The sequence below is a fragment of the Stomoxys calcitrans genome, chromosome 2 (genome assembly GCF_963082655.1).
Source record: "Stomoxys calcitrans chromosome 2, idStoCalc2.1, whole genome shotgun sequence".
NCBI classification, from domain to species: domain Eukaryota; kingdom Metazoa; phylum Arthropoda; class Insecta; order Diptera; family Muscidae; genus Stomoxys; species Stomoxys calcitrans.
In genome coordinates, this window is record NC_081553.1 from 82,039,682 (window position 1) to 82,056,781 (window position 17,100).

A 17,100-nucleotide genomic window follows, 5' to 3' on the forward strand; every position below is an offset into this window, starting at 1 on the left:
ACCTTGAATTTCGAAAATCTGGAAGCATTTCGCAATTCGGGAGATCACGAGGAATCATTTGCCATTCATAATTTCTTAGAAATTAAACTTTTAATTTTTTGCAAAATTTTCAAGCAGGGTATAGCCCAATGAAAATTTCGATTTTCGAAAATCCAAAAATTGTTCGGATTTGCATTCCAAAGTGCAGTTTATGGCTCAATTATTAAAATTAAAGCGGAAATTAGTTGTTTTCGTTGAAAAACTGGCGTAAATTTTACAATTTTTTTTTTGCTAAAATTTTACTCCGAAAATCCCTCACTCTCTCAATTCTCGGAATTTTGAAAATTTGAAAGCATTCCGCAATTCGGGAGATCACGAGGAATCATTTGCCATTCACAATTTCTTAGAAATCGAACTTTTATTTTTTTGCGAAATTTTCGAGTAAGGGTATAGCCCATTGAAATTTTCGATTTTCGAAAATCCAAAAATGGATCGTATTGCATTCCAAAATGCAGCTCATGCCTCAATTATACGGTTTAAAGCGAAAACTGACTTGTTTTCTTTTAAAAACGTTAAAAATTTGGAAAAAATAATTAAAATGTTTCTTTGAAAATGCCATTACTCACCCAAATTTTAGGATTTCAAAAATCTGAAAGCATAGAGTAATTCCGGAGATCACAGGGAATCATTTGCCATAAATAGTTTCTTGGAAAAATAACTTTAATTTTTTTGCGAAATTTTTCAAAATTCCAGAAAAGTTTTCGGATTTGGACAAAGTGGATTGCCATAGTGTTTTTCGATAACATTTTTTCATTTTATAATTGAAATACTCGTAAATTAAAGATTTACCTTCACAATGTGAACACTAAAATAATTGTGTATAGATATATGCTATACATACATAATAACAACTTCGTTTTAACGGTTAATTTTGTTGTTTTTATTATCATTTATAATATATATATATCATTATTATTGAGTCTATGCCTGTATTTTTTTGTTTGCTCAGTTTTTAGGGCGTAGGCCCAGGGGTTTTGTTTTTGTTTTTTTTTTTTATTGTATTATCATGTGGTATATATATATAATGATACAATTTATAATTATATTATAATTTTTTTTTAAATATTTTTACAATTAATTTCTACTGTTTTACAAAGTAAATTAAAAAATAAAAAGGAAAATTATATGTATATATAAAAAAAATAATACAAAACAAATTAAAATTTTTCAATTCCAATATATATATATATAAAAGTCATCATAATCAGTATCATGAACAAATCATTAAACCCTCGACTTTTAAAAGTGAATAATGTTTGCTTGTACCGTCTTTTTTTCTGTTGTTGTAGTTTTGTTTAGCTTAAATTTGATAAAATATTAACGACGGTCTTGGTTTTGTTTAGTTTTATCAACTTTAGTTTTTATATGGTATTTTTAATATGGGGTTTGTGGTATTCTTCTGTGTTTTTGTTTAGCATTTTAAATTTAGTTTTGTTTTTCCTCACGATGTATAGATGTTTGTATGTTTTATAAATCTATGATATTTACTTAAGAAAATGACTAGGATAATTCCGAACATGACATGGGTGTACAACCAATTAGAGCAATTGGAAAGTTTTTAACATGTGTTTGCCATTGCGATGATAATTGGAAGAATTTAACGCCTGTCCATTCAGTGCCATCAATGTAAACTGGAAGAAAAGAAGAAGAAGAAAGATTAATATATAACATAATTTATAATTTTTAAAGAAAGTGGAATTATTAATAAAAACAGGTAAAAGCGTGCTAAGTTCTGCCGGGCCGAATTTTATATACCCTCCACCATAGATCGCATTTGTCGAGTTCTTTTCCCCATATCTCTTTTTAGGCAAACAAAGGATAAAAGAAAAGAATTGGTATAATTGGTCCGATTCGGACCATAACTGAAATGAATGTTGAAGACCATAGTAAAAGTCATTGTGTAAAATTTCACACAATATGAGTAAGAATTGCGCCCTTTAGGAGCTCAAGAAGTGAAATCAGGAGATCGGTTTATATGGGAGCTGTATCAGGCTATAGACCGATTCAGACCATATTTGACATGCATGTTGAAGGTCATGGGAGAAGCCGTTGTACACAATTTCCGCCAAATACGATAATAATTACGCCTCTGGAGACTCAAGAAGTCAAGATCCCAGATCGGTTTATATGGCAGCTATGTCAGGTTATGGATCGATTTGAACCATATTTGGCACAGTTGTTAGAAGTCATACGTCATGCGCCATTTCAGCCAAATCGGATTAGAATTGCGCACTCTAGTGGCTCAAGAAGTTAAGATTCAAGATGGGTTTATATGGCGGCCATATCATATTATGGACCCATTTAAATCATACTAAGCACAGTTGTTGGAAGGCATAACCTACCCCGTCGTGCAAAATTTCAGCCAAATCGGATGAGAATTGCGCCCTCTAGACGCTCAAGAATTCAAGACCCCAGATAGGTTTATATGACAGCTATATCTGGTTATGGATGGATTTCAACCATACTCAAGACAGTTCTTGGAACTGATAATAAACCACCTCATACAAAATGTAAGTCAAATCGGATAAGAATTGTGCCCTCTAGTGGCTCAAGAAGTCAAGATCCAAGATCGGTTTATATGGCAGCTATATCAAAACATGAACCGATATAGCCCATTTCAAATCCGAACCGACCTACACTAATAAGAAGTGTTTGCTCAAAATTTCAAGTGGCTAGCATTAGTCCTTCTAAAGTTAGCGTGCTTTCGACAGGCAGACGGAAGGACATGGCTATATTTCGAGGAGTTACAAAGAGAATGACGAAATTAGTATACCCCCTTCCTATGGTGGAGGGTATAAAAATGTTTAGACGCAGTTTTTAATTATTTTTTTTTTTCAAAAAAAATTTACAATATCTTTTGCAAAGTAAATCTTACAATAGTTTCAGTCACTCGGTGTCTAATCGACTATCGAAGTGAAGAGAGCTCTTAAGGGAAGAGAGAGGCGACGCCTTCGTCTTGATTGAAGGCATTAAGGATTCTGGTCTAACTGTACTTGGTCTAGTCTAGGTTTACTAGTCAGAGTGTATATCTTTATGGCCTTTCGCACTACCGACAGTCTTTTTTTGACAAAGAACCAGGTGCCGAAATTCTCAATCTCACCAATTTTTGATCAGATCGGAGTTCTCCGACTCAAACCTACATAGCACGTTTCGCGTTTCGTTTCACCCTCAAGCATCTTCAGTTTGGTCTATAATTTAACCATGAATTGTCTTACAAACGAACAACTCTTGCAATTTAATGAATTTTAATGAATGAATCAAAATGCGCGAAATGTTGAAAAAGTTCATCGCATGCTTCTTCCATTTTACGACGAAGCTTCATTTTTGGCTCAATGGGTACGTAAATAAGCAGAATTGTCTATTTTGGAGTGAAGATCCGACAGAAGCATTGTAAGAGCTATCAATGTATCCAGAAAAAGTCATAGTTTGGTGCGGTTTATGGGCTGGTAGCATCATTGGACCGTACTTCTTCAAAGATGATGCGAATCGTAACGCAACTCATTGGTTGGCTAGATTATAAAAAAAAAGTACCGCATAGAGAACTTCGAACCAATAACTGCGCTCCCCCTCAGCAACAAATCTGCAAACATGCCGAGAGGAAATTCCAAAATTAAAGAATACTCCGATACGGCCCAATTTCCCGGCGCAGGCAGTGGTACTCGCAGACGAGCGTGATGGGATTCGTTGTATGGACCCCACTAACCCCAGAATCAGCGAGCTGAATCTGGAAATAAACAGGGTAGTCAACGAACATAGGCGGAATTTGTGGCTGGAACACTTGGAGCAATGTAACTTAGGCACCGGTTTAAGCAAGCCGTGGTCTACTGTTAAGCGAACCCCGGTAGACGGGATGACAGGACCTCAGTCACTTTTGGCGAAGTAACCGTGATTGATTCGAAGAGATGCGTTAGGTTGTTCAACCGTCAATTTATTGTGCATCCCGAGAGTGACAGGTGACATGGTCTCCGAACCGATGGACAGCCATTACAATTTACCGTGGGCGAAGTTACGAATGTCATCCGTGGCGCCAAATCATCCAAGGCGTTGGGTCCCGACGGAATCTCTACATTGATGTTGAAGAATCTGGATTTACCTGGAGTTAAGTACCCATGTCTGGAAAATTGGCAGAGTGATCCCGCTACTGAAACCTTTAAGGACCCGAGTTTCGGGGAGTCGGACAGACCGATCTCCCTTCTCCCACCAGTAGCCAAGACGCTTGAGTTATTACTCCTCCCGAGCCTCGTAGGAGGAGTATTTAACAGTGTGGTAGTCGTGTATTCAATTTACACCAAAGGCTTTGGTCTGTCGCTACTGTGGTATCACAATATCACCAAAGGGTCTATGTTAGTCCGATTCTACCATAGACCATAAACAAGCCTAACCTATGCTGCATGTCCGCCATGAGCTAAGGTTCGAATCTTAGTCTGAATATGAATCAAATGTTTAGGGGTTATTATCTCCTCATTAAGGATAAAGGCACTTGGTGGTAATGGTGGCCAATTAAAACGTCTCTACGAAAAGGTGTCCGTCAAAGTTAAGCAGTGCAAATTTGTCCAAAAATAGGAGGTGTCTGATCATTTTTATTCTAATTGAACTTACCTCTTAATGGCACTGGATGTGATTGCTTAGGTGAGCATATTAAGCGAGCAACTCCCTCGACACATTGCTCCTTTTCGAGATCACGGTCTTTTTCCTTCTTCTTACCCAAACGCATAACTGCAAAAAAAGAAGCAGCAAATTTTAACAAAAAAGTTTTTACACTTAGGTTCTGTGTTTAACTCACTTTGCTTTTGTTTCTTTTCTTTGGTTGCAAACGAAACGGTCAGACCATTCGTTATTTCGCCCAATTGAGCATTTTGTGGCAGACGCCATACCTGTAGACTTCTAAATGTACTCTTTATGCTATTTTTACCACCCTGATCACCGCCTTTGGTGGTGCTCTTGTCTTTGGAACTGGTATGTTCACCGGGTCGTATGACGGGCCAATAGTCCACTTGCAATTCGACAGCTTCGCTAGACATATTGCCCTGTAAATGTTGGGGTGTGGCACTAAAACTATCACCCATACGGCCGCCGCCTTCGCGATGCGATGATGCCGAGGAGGGAGGTGTCTGCAGGGGTGGTGATATGCGGCCACTTTGGGGTGGTGAACCCGAAACAAAACCTCCGCCACTATTGCTAACCACACCTTGTTGAAGGTTGGAGGTTAAATTTTGTGTGGCAATATTTGAGGATATTTGAGAATTCGAGTTGCCAATGGGTATGGCTACACTGGGATTGGGTGACTGTTGTTGTTGTTGTTGCAACTGCTGCTGCGTTAAGCCTAACATGGAGGATTGAGCATAGTTTTCTTCGAGATCGAGGGAGGCCGTGGGACCTTCTAAACAACCAATACGTACATCCTGTTGACAAACAAGAGGGGGAAAGAAAAGTTGAATTATTTTTTTGCTTGTTATAGTCATAGACGAACAGACTTTTGAATGTTATTTTCACTTACACTAACAAATGGCACAAATATTTGACATGAGTCTTCATCTTTATAGTTGACCATAGCCTCGGCTATGGGTATTTGTGTGCAGGGTCCAGCCGCATGCAAATATCGTTGTATACGATTAACTAACTCTACAATATCCGATTTATTTCCTGTAACCGCTGCAGCATCAGCCAATGCTGTGGCTGACAAGGCTGCCGCATTTGCTGCATTTACAGCGCTTACTGCTGCCGCTGTCTGGGCAGCTCTCTCACAAAGTTGATACCAATTGTCTGAACCGAACATGGCCGCATAGGTCTGATCCATTTGACTAAGATGGCGAGCTATGGTGCTGCTACCAATGGGCACAATATAGAAACGCAAATGATTAAGCCAATCGGGAGGTCGTACACCCATCAATTCCACATAATGCCGCAGGGCAGCTCCCTGCAACCAATCACCGCCGATTAATAGGATTTTCACTGTGGTGGGGGGTTTGGCATTTGAATTGCAGCTGTTGGGATAAGAAAAAATGAAAACAAAGTTCCAAGGAATTGCTCTGGTTTCACAGAATACTTACTATTTCTGTATCTTGCCCATGAGGGCTTGTAACACCGCCTTCACCTCGGCCGTATTCTGGGGCACAAAGGCCGGTTTAAAGGAATTCGCAAACAATGTTGTCAATTTGGGTACTAAACTACTACCGCTTAAAGCTTCCGGTGGACTGATTATTGTCACCTCATCGGGTATAACCGAATCCTCACTGGCAAATATGCGGCTCAACTGATCCAGCAGCATTTTACGTGGTTCCACATTGGTGGGCGACAAGCAAGTCTCTAATACTGAGCGTGGTTCTGCACTTAGGCTAAGCGTTTGCTTCTTCTTACCACCGCCCGGTGTACTACTCGAGGAGCGGAATAGACGTGAGCGTTTCTCATTGGATGAGGGTGTTGTGGCGGCGGCGGCGGCATTATTGGCATTTTGTTGTCCCACCATTGAAGCCAATAAATTGGCACTGGTATTGACCGGTGTCAGGGCTGGATGGGCTTGCATGCGCATAAAGTCTTTATCTCCGCGTGGAGGACTATTTTGCGGATCTGAAGTTTGGCCATCAGTGTAGACGGCATTACCTTCATTACCGGAACTATCATTACGATTATCACAAATACGATCTGGAGGGGAGAAAACAAAAATTGAGGAAAAATATAAGAATTTAAAACTAAATTTTGGTAAAAATTTTACGGAAATGATTATGGTAGATTGATAAAATACTATTAGTAAGATAATAATTAAATTGTGTAAAAAATATACACATTGGAAGAATTGGAAGTGTACATAAAAACCAAAGAATTCGATTTTAAAGTGCTGGAGTTATATTTACAAATCAATAAAGGTTCTTAGGTGCTGAAGTTCTAGGTGATGCCAAATTAGTAGAAAATATAAAAATAGCTTGTGGCCTATAAAACGGCCTTCTCATGCTACCTCCTAAAAACGTGTCAAATTTTGGTAATAGTTGGTAAGGAAGTTGGCAGCCCTGGTAGCCGAGTTGGTAGCGTGCTTCGATTACCATTGCAGGGGTCGTGTATTCGATTCCCGCCAAAAGCCTTGGTCTGTCGCTACTGTGGTATCACAATGGACTTAAAATTGTCTAAGTGAGTCTGTAAAGGACTGCCATTCCTTCCTAACCTAACCTAGTAAGGAAGTTAAGCGTCTTGATAGCTGAGTTGGTAGAGAGCTCGGATTATCAGTACGCGAGTCATGGGTTCGATTCCCACCAGAGGATGGGACAAAACATTGTCTATGTGAGCCTGATTTTGAACGAACACCTTAACCTAATCCAACGTAAGAAAGAAGTTTACAAGTTTTTCACACATAGATATAGACAAGAGTGCATTTAGACTACTTCCTTAGAAGGCAAATCAATCTCTTTGACCCAATTTAGATGGATTGAACAAGTAAAAACGTGCATAGATCCGCCGGGCCGAATCTTGGGAACCCCCCACCTTGGATTCTACCTCCAATTTATAACAATTAACTTAACTGAAGGGCAATGAAAATTTGACCATAAACCTTGCATAACGAACAGGAGCAAACTTCTCACATTTCAGTAAGTACTGTCTGATTCAAGTTTCAGCTCAATGATATTTGAAGGGCTCATGTCTACTTTACCTAAAAAATTTCTACCAAATCAGCCAAAAATTTAAGCCATAGCAGACTAATCAAGAGATCGGTTTATATGGGAGCTATTATATCGCGTTATACACCGATTTGGATCATACCTGCCACGCATGTTAGAAGTCATAGCAGAACACTACGTACAAAATTTTAGGCAAATTGGGTAACAATTGCGGCTTCCAGGGGCTCGGGATCTCAAATCGAGAGATCGGTTTATATGAGAACTATATCAGGTTATAGACAGATTTGAACCGTTCTAAGCACGGTAATTGGAAGTCGTAACAGAACTCCACGTGCAAGCTTTTAGCTAAATGGGATTACAATTGCGGGTTTCAGGGGCTCAAGATCCCAAATCAGGAGATTGGTTAATATGGGAGCTACTTCTGAATCTGAACCGATATTGCCCATTTGCAATCCATTACGTCAATTAGAAATATCTGTGCAAAATTTCAAGCGGATGTCTTTATTCGTTCGACCGCTTTCGTGATTTCCACATACAGACGGACAAAAATGACTGGATCGACTTTGAATAGGTATAAAAAAGAGTGAGGATTTAAATCCATCCGATACCACTAAGGGCATACACCCAAGCCAGTCCCGGCACGGAATAGCTGTGAACACCACATAGACTGAAACATTGAGGTCTATTCTGTGTGGTGTTCATTGCTGTCACGATAAGCTTAGCTGCGAGCTACCAGGCGCGTCCACAGGTTGTGGACAGTGGAATGCTCCATACGCAATGTTGCAACGGCAGTCGCAGACAATCAGCGGTATCGAGCGGAGAGTCTCAGTGTGAAGCCGGGCGGCACCGGCTCTTGCAGGGCGGCTGAGAGCCTTTGATGCTCGATATGACAAGGCGAGTTATTGGCGCTTTGAAATAACGAATGGCCATCTTGTTCCCGCAGCGATCGGTCCTTTGGATCGGAACGAGCTTGCTCACATACAGGAGCTTGACGAAGATTGCCACCTCCATACAAAAATGTGGCTACAACAACAACAACCTTAGCCAGTAAATCCCATGGCAGCCAGTTATGCGTCCCCGATTTACCCGATGAAGTCCTCCAACGGCAAGGGGTGCCTCCTTAGTGAACCAACACAGTGCTACAACAACAGCTTAAGACAGTAATCGACTTGTGCGGTCTAAGTAATGAAAAGAAAGCTCGGTACTACTCACATAATATTTTATCGTTTCCGTTTCACCCCTGAAAGTTGGTTCAAGTCTGGTGTCGTATCAACACCTATGTGTCGATACCTGACTTTGAATTAGTAACTCTAAGGTATTTCGCCTGCTGGACTGCTAAAGCTAGCCGAGGAAAATGCCGAAACTAAATGATCTTTGGTAACGTAGACGTGGTCATGATGAAGCGTTTTTTGAGAATGCTGCCAATCGACGCAAGAAGAGCAAAATAATAAGATGGACCCTATGGTTCTCTACCTTCGTTCTATATACTTTTGACTGTACCGCCTGTTTCTATTGCAAACCCTTTCCTATCCCAAAAGTAACTGCGTTACCATTACCCATTTTAGTGTGCAACGTATTCCATGAAATACAGGAATTTGATTCTCTCAGATAAGTAGGTTAGGTTTGGTTGAAAAGAGGATGAAGATATAAATCCGCCTCATATCACTATGGACATACACCTAAGCCAGTAATCGGCTTGTTGTGCGCTCTAAATAAAAGAAAATTTCGAAAAAGAAAATCAAAGTTAGGGATTCCATGCTACCTACAAAATCTCTAATTGTTTTCTATACCATAGCCCTATGTTGGTTCATGTCTGGTATTGTGTCCCCACCTAAAATACCGTTGTCTGTTAGCCGCGAAAGCCGGGCAAAGACATGGGAAATGCTTCAACGACTCATCATCTTCCCCGTATGCCCTACACATGCTATCATTTGCCGCACCGATTTTGCATACATGACCCGTTATGATACCAATAGCTATACTAACCTCCTTCTTACTTCCTTTCAGTAATAGCCTTGTCTTCTTACAATCAGGATCCCCCCATAGCATTTTTGCCGTCCTACCGACCGTTTCGCTGTTCCATCACTGTCCGCACCGATGTTACATAAGTGAGCTCATAGTACTATGTGTCCCGTTATGATACCAATAGCTGGATCACCCCCCATAGGATTTTCGCCGTCCTACCGGTCGTTTCTCTGTTGTAGAGGGTTGCATGAGCATTCATCATCCACGCCCTTAACTCGGACTGCGTCGACCCGAAAGGTTTGTGGTTAACCAAGTTTATTGACGGCAGTCCTCTGGCCTTCGCCGCCAAATCGTCTACTCTTTCATTTCCCTTTACTTCTTTATGGCCCGGCAATCAAACGAAGCGGATTGTGCCATTCCCATTCTTACACTGCAATACTGTTCGTGACCTCACCGTCCTGGTTGTTATTGCCCTTTGGCAATTCTACTGTCCGTAAAGGTGTTCACACTCGACGTCCTCGCGTAAGCTCCACACCTCCTTATAAATTCCGTGATCGCCCGGATCTCTGCCTGTAGGACCGTATTATGATCAGGCAGTCTAAAACAGATTTTAGTCCCTGGGTTCTCAATCTAGACTCCCAGGCCCACTCTGTCCTCTAGCTTTGATCCATCGTTGTAACATGATCTTTCAGATGGCAATACTAGAGTTCCGTCAATCCAAGACTATGAAGCTGGCAGCAGTGCCTCGCACTCGATCTCAAGGTTCATCTCAGGTATCCGATCGGAAACCTCTTCCCTTCCTCCAGGTTTCCTATCGTCGCCTCGATTATACTGCGATGGTATGAGCTGCACCCATCCTCAATCCATTCGCCCATCGCCTTAAGTCTCATAGCCGCAGTGGCTGCCTCACACTTAATCTGTATGTCAATGGGTCTCTGGGCCTCGACCTCAACGTTCATCGCAGATATCCGATCGGAAACCTCTTCCCTTCCTTCCTGGTTTCCTATCGTCGCCTCGGTTATACAGCGATGGTATGAGCTGCACCCATCCTCTATCTATTCTCCCATCGTCTTAAGTCTCATGGCCGCAGTGGCTGCCTCAAACTTAATCTGTATGTCAATGGGTCGGATATCTAGAATAGTCTCCCGTGCCCTAGTGGGCGTGGTCCTCATCTCTCCGCCCATGCCAAGACAACATGTTCTCTGAACCTGTGGAAGGATCCTTATGTTGCACTTTTCGATCGACTTAGAATGGGTATAAGTCGATCGAAAAGAAATTGCCAGACACGCAGGCGGATCAGACACAGAAACAAACACACCATTAGTGGACGTTTCGGCGGTTGGTTGGTTGGCCGCCATCTTTGGCACCATGGTGTTTTCTCTGGGCCCACAGTTCATAACTTGATTTGGTCTGGTATATATGGTTAGAATCGTATCCCTCCCCTTTGGGAGATTATTGAAAAATTTATATTGGTTTTGGGACACTCTAGTGTACATCTGGGTATCGAAGGACTCTTCTATTTTCTGCACTACCTCGTGCCGGGCGGTCACCGCGGACCTACAATTGACATAGACATCGTGATTGTATCTGAACACAACACTTCATTCCATGGTAGTGAATACAAAGGACGTCAGGCTTAGGCCTTTGGTATATACACTATCCTTGCCTTCTGCCAGGCTTTTGAAGTGTGGTTTGAGAACCATGCAGATTAGACCGCTGGACGAACTATGTATGGGGTAGCCCTTCGGTCTGTGACATTTAATACGGTAACGGATTGATGATGATCATAGTCCCGTTAAATTGGGCATTCATACTTCTGAATACGATCGGCAATATTTCTAAAGATGGAGGGTCTTTACAAACTCATTCTAATATTTTTTTATTTTTATCTTTCTGAAATTTTTAGTTATTTAAAAAAAAACCAGACTTATTTTTGCAATATATTCTCTCTGTGTACCACTTGCATGATGAAGGCACACTTTCTACTCGTCCTACATATGTTTAATATTTTTCTCAAGATCATTGCGCACCACACCACACCACCCCCACCATGCAGTTATTACAAATAACGCCGTCTAACAATTCTTTGCAATTTATAGGAACATTGAATTACATTTTTCACACACCATAAATAACAAGAAAATAAATATTGTTCTATGAATTTACCGCATAGAAACAAAATTTTTAAAAGGTAAAATAAGTAAAAAAAAAAATAAAAATAAAATTGTCTTTACTTTGTCTATTTTGGGAGTTCTTAGAAACAATCAACACTTGACTGATATTCAAAACAAATTCTAAATATATGATTGTTTGTTCATAGAAAATTTGGCCAAAAGTTTATATTTTTTTATGTTCTTGAAATTCGATTTGTTTGGTTTTTCAAAAATGTTTTCAAATTTTGATATTCATAGAAAGTTAATGAAAAATTTTATTTTTAAAGAACATTTTTTAAAAATTAAAGGAAGGGCAACAGTCGGGCCGTGCCGTCTGTATAACACCTTACACCTACCCTACAGGCCACCGTAGCATGTCCGCCTATGACGCTGAACGCCTGGGTTAGAATCCTGGCGAGACTATCAGAAAAAATGTTCAGAGATGGTTTTCCCCCCTAATGCTGGCAACATTTGGGAGGTATTATGCCATGTAAAACTTCTTTCCAAAGAGGTGTCGCACTGCGGCACGCCGTTCGGACTCGGCTATAAAAGGGAGGCCCCTTATCATTGAGCTTAAAACTTGAATCAGACTGCATTGATATGTGAGAAGTTTGCCCCTGTCCCTTAGTGGAATGTTCATGGGCAAAATTTGCAATGAAAGCTACGATGTACTATGTGGAAGCTATATCCAATTCTGAAACAATTTTAATGGACCTAGGCGGATGTTTTCAGATGGGTTATTAAACAATCCTTACAAATTTGGAGCAACTATGTTCAATATGTAATAAGTACGGTTGACAAATGACATATGTATGGGAGCTATATCTTAATCTGAACCGATTTCGAGCAAACTCAAATATTGTGGTAGACGTCAAGGAAAGCGTTGTAGAAAATATTGGCAAATTGGTCAATAAATGCGCTTGCAGTGGCTCTAGAAGTGAAAATCGGGAGATGTACATATATGGCAGCTATATCTAAATTTTGACCGATTTCTATAAAATTCACCAGTAGTGTCGAGAGTCATAAGGAATTCCTCCCTGTTAAATTTCGAGACAATCGGCTAACAAATGAGCACTTTATTGCAATATTTCTCAAAATCGGACGAACATATATATGGGAGCTATATCTAAATCTAAACCGATTGCGAGCAAACTTCTCATGTACGGTGGTAGTCGTTGAGGAAAGCGTTGTACAAAAATTTGGGAAGATTGGTCAATAAATGCACTTGCAGTGGCTCTAGAAATGAAAATGGAGCGATATATATGTGGCAGCTATATAAAAATCTGAACCGATTTCTATGAATATCACCAGGAACGTCGAGAGTCAAGAGAAAATCCTTCCCACAAAATTTCAAGAGAATTGGTTAACAAATGACCATTTAATTGCATTATTACTGCAAATCGGACGAACATATATATGTGGGCTATATCTAAATCTGAACCGATTTCGAGCAAACTTTATAGAAATTGTGAAAGTCGTCAAGGAAAACGTTATACAAAGTTTTAGGAAGATTGGACAATAAATGCGCTTGCATTGACCATAGAAGTGAAAATCGAGCGATATATATATAGCAGCTATATCTAAATCTGAACCGATTTCTATGAAATTCACCAGTATTGTCAGGAGTCATAAGAAAATCCTTCCTGCCAAATTTCGAGGGAATTGATTAACAACTGGCCATTTTGTTGCAATATTACTCTAAATCCGACGAACATATATATGGGAGCTATATCCAAATCTGAACCGATTTTTTCCAATTTCAATAGGCTTTGCCTCTAGGCCGCAAAACATGCCTGTACCAAATTTGAAGATGATTGGATGAAATATGTAGTTTGTACACAAATTAACATGGGCAGACGGAAAGACAGACAGACGGACGGACAGACAGACAGACGGACGGACAGACAGACGAACATATCTAAATCGAATCAGAAAGTGATTCTAAGTCGATCTTATCAATGGGTCTATCTCTCTTCCATCTGGTTGGTACAAACAAATTCACTAAGTTATAATACCCTGTACCATAAAAATCGTATAAATTGGAATTTTTAATAAAAATTTTATGGAAATTTAACTTTTATCAGAAATTTTGTTACAATTTCAATTTTATCAAAAATTTGTTAACATTTGATTAATTTTTATACCCTCCACCATTTCGTCATTCAGTTTGTAACGCTTCGAAATATACGCCTAAGACCCCATAAAGTATAAATAATCTTGTTCGTCGTGACATTTTAAGCCGATCTAGCCATGTCGTCCGTCTGTCTGTCAAAAGCACGCTAACTTTAGAAGGAGTAAAGCTAGCTGTTTGAAATTTTTCACAAATACTTCTTATTAGTGTAGGTAGGTTGGAATTGTAGATGGGACATATCGGATCATTTTTTTGATATAGCTGCCATATAAACCGATCTTAGAACTTGATTTCTTGAGCCACTAGAAGGTGCAATTTCTATCCGATTTGGCTGAAATTTAGCATGAGGTATTTCGTTATGATTTTCAGCAACTGTGCTAGGTATGGTTGAAATCGGTTGAAACCTGATATAGCTGTCATATAAACCGATCGGGGGTCTTGACTCCTTGAGTCTCTAGAGGGCGTAATTCCTATCCGATTTGGCATAAAATGTTGCATGAGTTATTTCGTTATGACTTCCAATAAATGTACTAAGTATGGTTCAAATCGGTCCATAACCTGATATAGCTGCCATATAAACCGATCTTGAAACGTGATATCTTAAGCCAATAGAAGGAGAAATTCTTATCTGATTTGGCCGAAAATTTGGCATGACATATTTTGTTATGTCTTCTAAAAAACTGTGCTAATTATGGTTAATTAAGGTCCATAACCTGATATAGCGGTCATATAAACCGATCTGGAATCTTGACTTCTTGAGCCTCTAGAGAGCGCAATTATTATCCGAATGGACTGAAATTTTGTACAACGGCTGTGACCTTCAACATAGTCAAATATGGTTTGAATCGGTCTTTAGCCTGATACGGCTCCCATATAAACCGATCTCCCTATTTTACTTCTTGAGCCCCTAAAGGGCGCAATTCTTATTCGAATTTGTTGAAATATTACACAATGACTTCTACTAAGGTCTGCAATATTCAATTCAATTATGGTCCGAATCGGACCATAACATGATAAAGCTCCAATAGCATAGCAATTCTTTTCTTTTGTCATTTGTTTGCCAAAAAAGATTCGGCCCGAACGAACCTAGCACGCTTTTACTTGTTTTTTGTTAATTTTGATTTTCTTAAAAAATTTCATCGAAATCTGATGTGTGTTTTGAACTGTAGTCTGGTATGATGGATGGATATAATCCACAATGGTGTTTAAAATGATTGTCTAACATGTTAACGAAACGCGTCCACCAGTTGTGTGGTAATTGTGTCCTGATTTGTCTGAAAAAACTCTCAATTTAGTTTTCTTCAAAACTCATTTAAACAATCTCCCATTTGTGGGTAACATTCGATTGGCCATTTGAACTGTAGTCTCGTCTGACGGACGTATAAGATCCACAATGGTGTTTAAAAAGATTATCTAACCAGTTAACAAAACGCGTCCACCAGTTGTGTGGTATTTGTGTTCTGATTTTTCTGAAAAAAACTGTAATATTTCTTTTCCCATTTGTGGGTAACATTCGATTGGCCATTCAACTCGACTAAAACACACGAATATATGAAAAGTTGATTTTAAGGGAAAATTAGCTCTTCATAAAACAAAAATCATCTACATGTAGAAAATTTCACAAAAATTCAATTTTTATTTAAAAATTTCCTCAAAATTTGATTTCCATAAAAAATTTATCGAATTTTTTTCCCACTGCAACACGCTGCCACCTATCACATAAAATATTAAAAAAATGCATCGCATTTTGAAATTGTTGTGGTTTGGCGGCCTCCCCAAATAGTACTTGGTTGCAACAAATAGCTGCTGTGATGATGATGGGTTTTGGGGCGAAGGGCTTTTGTGGCCAACCATGATGTACATATATCGAGGGCCATTTGTTGTGTGACATTGATTTAGATGCTAGCTGCTCTCTTAGCAAATGCATTCGCCTGTCATAAAGCGATAATAATGATAATGGCGGTCGTGGTCGTGGAATACTATGTCATTTTCACACGCCTTGCTATGTGTGGTGAAAAAGCCATAAAAAATTCTTCTTCAATGTCTTATTTTTAGATAATGACGACGATGAACTTTTCAGATAAAAAAATTATGTTGAGTTCAAAGGATGGGTACGGAAATTGGGGGCAACTACTTTGTGTTGAGTGTAACATATTAAGGATGTGAGCCCCAGAATCGGGAAGACGTTTCCTTTAAAATTTAATTTTTAAAGGATAGCATCAGGATGTTTAAAGAGACATTTTTTCAAAGATCTATGCTTGGTAGACCAACAGCTCTAACAGATGGAAGAAATTAAAATTCTCAGATGTGCAAGGATGGCTCTCCACAACTAAGCGCCATCTATGAAAGTAAAGAACTAAAAACGTACTAAGTTTGGGCGGGCCGAATCTTTGAACTATTGGGTTGCCCAAAAAGTTATTGCGGATTTTTTAAAAGAAAGTAAATGCATTTTTAATAAAACTTAGAATGAACTTTAATCAATTATACTTTTTTTCTAAAGCTAGCTAAAAGTAACAGCTGATAACTGACAGAAGAAAGAATGCAATTACAGAGTCACAAGCTGTGAAAAAATTTGCCAACGCTGACTATATGAAAAATCCGCAAATTACTTTTTGGGCAACCCATAAAAACGTACTAAGTTCGGGCGGGCCGAATCTTTGAAACCCACCACCTGCGTAAAATTGCAAAATTAGTTGAAGGGCATAATTTTACTCTTCGTTCCAAATTTCTGCTCAAACTAGGCAAAAATGAAAGCTTGCAGGAACCGAACAAGGATAATCGAGAGATCGGTTTATATCGGCGCTACATCAGGTTAAAGACCTATATGGGCCGTATATGGCTAACTTCTTGTAAGTCGTAACAGAACACCACCTACAAAATTTTAGACAAATCTGATCAAAATTGTGGCTTCCAGGGCATCTAGACGTGAAATCGAAATATCGGTTTATATGGGAGCTATATTAGGTTATAGACAGATTTTAACTATACTTGGTACAGTTGTTGGAAGTAGTACCAGAATACTACATGTACAATTTTAGCCAAATCGGACAAAAATTGCGGCTTCAAGGGGCTGATGATGTCAAATCGGGAGATCGTGTTATATGGGAGCTATATCAGCTTATAGACCGATTTCAACTGTACTTGGTACAGTTATTGGACATAGTAACAGAATACTCCATGCAAAATTTCAGCCTAATCGGAAAAC

General features: G+C 39.4%; 1 protein-coding gene across 4 annotated transcripts in view; it reads right to left on the reverse strand.

Annotated features, from left to right (window-relative positions):
- Positions 1 to 895: 895 nt before the first annotated feature.
- The window catches only part of LOC106084915 (phosphofurin acidic cluster sorting protein 2), a 249,464-nt gene continuing 233,259 nt past the window's right edge, over positions 896 to 17,100 (reverse strand). For all 4 annotated transcript variants that reach the window (XM_059363487.1, XM_059363485.1, XM_059363486.1 and 1 more), the window contains 5 exons: positions 6,090 to 6,681; positions 5,537 to 6,023; positions 4,823 to 5,441; positions 4,639 to 4,755; positions 896 to 1,670 (listed from right to left, as the gene is read on the reverse strand). In XM_059363487.1, coding sequence (XP_059219470.1) covers positions 1,540 to 1,670; positions 4,639 to 4,755; positions 4,823 to 5,441; positions 5,537 to 6,023; positions 6,090 to 6,681 — 1,946 coding nt within the window. In that variant the 3' untranslated portion in view covers positions 896 to 1,539. The remainder of the gene's footprint in view (positions 1,671 to 4,638; positions 4,756 to 4,822; positions 5,442 to 5,536; positions 6,024 to 6,089; positions 6,682 to 17,100) is intronic.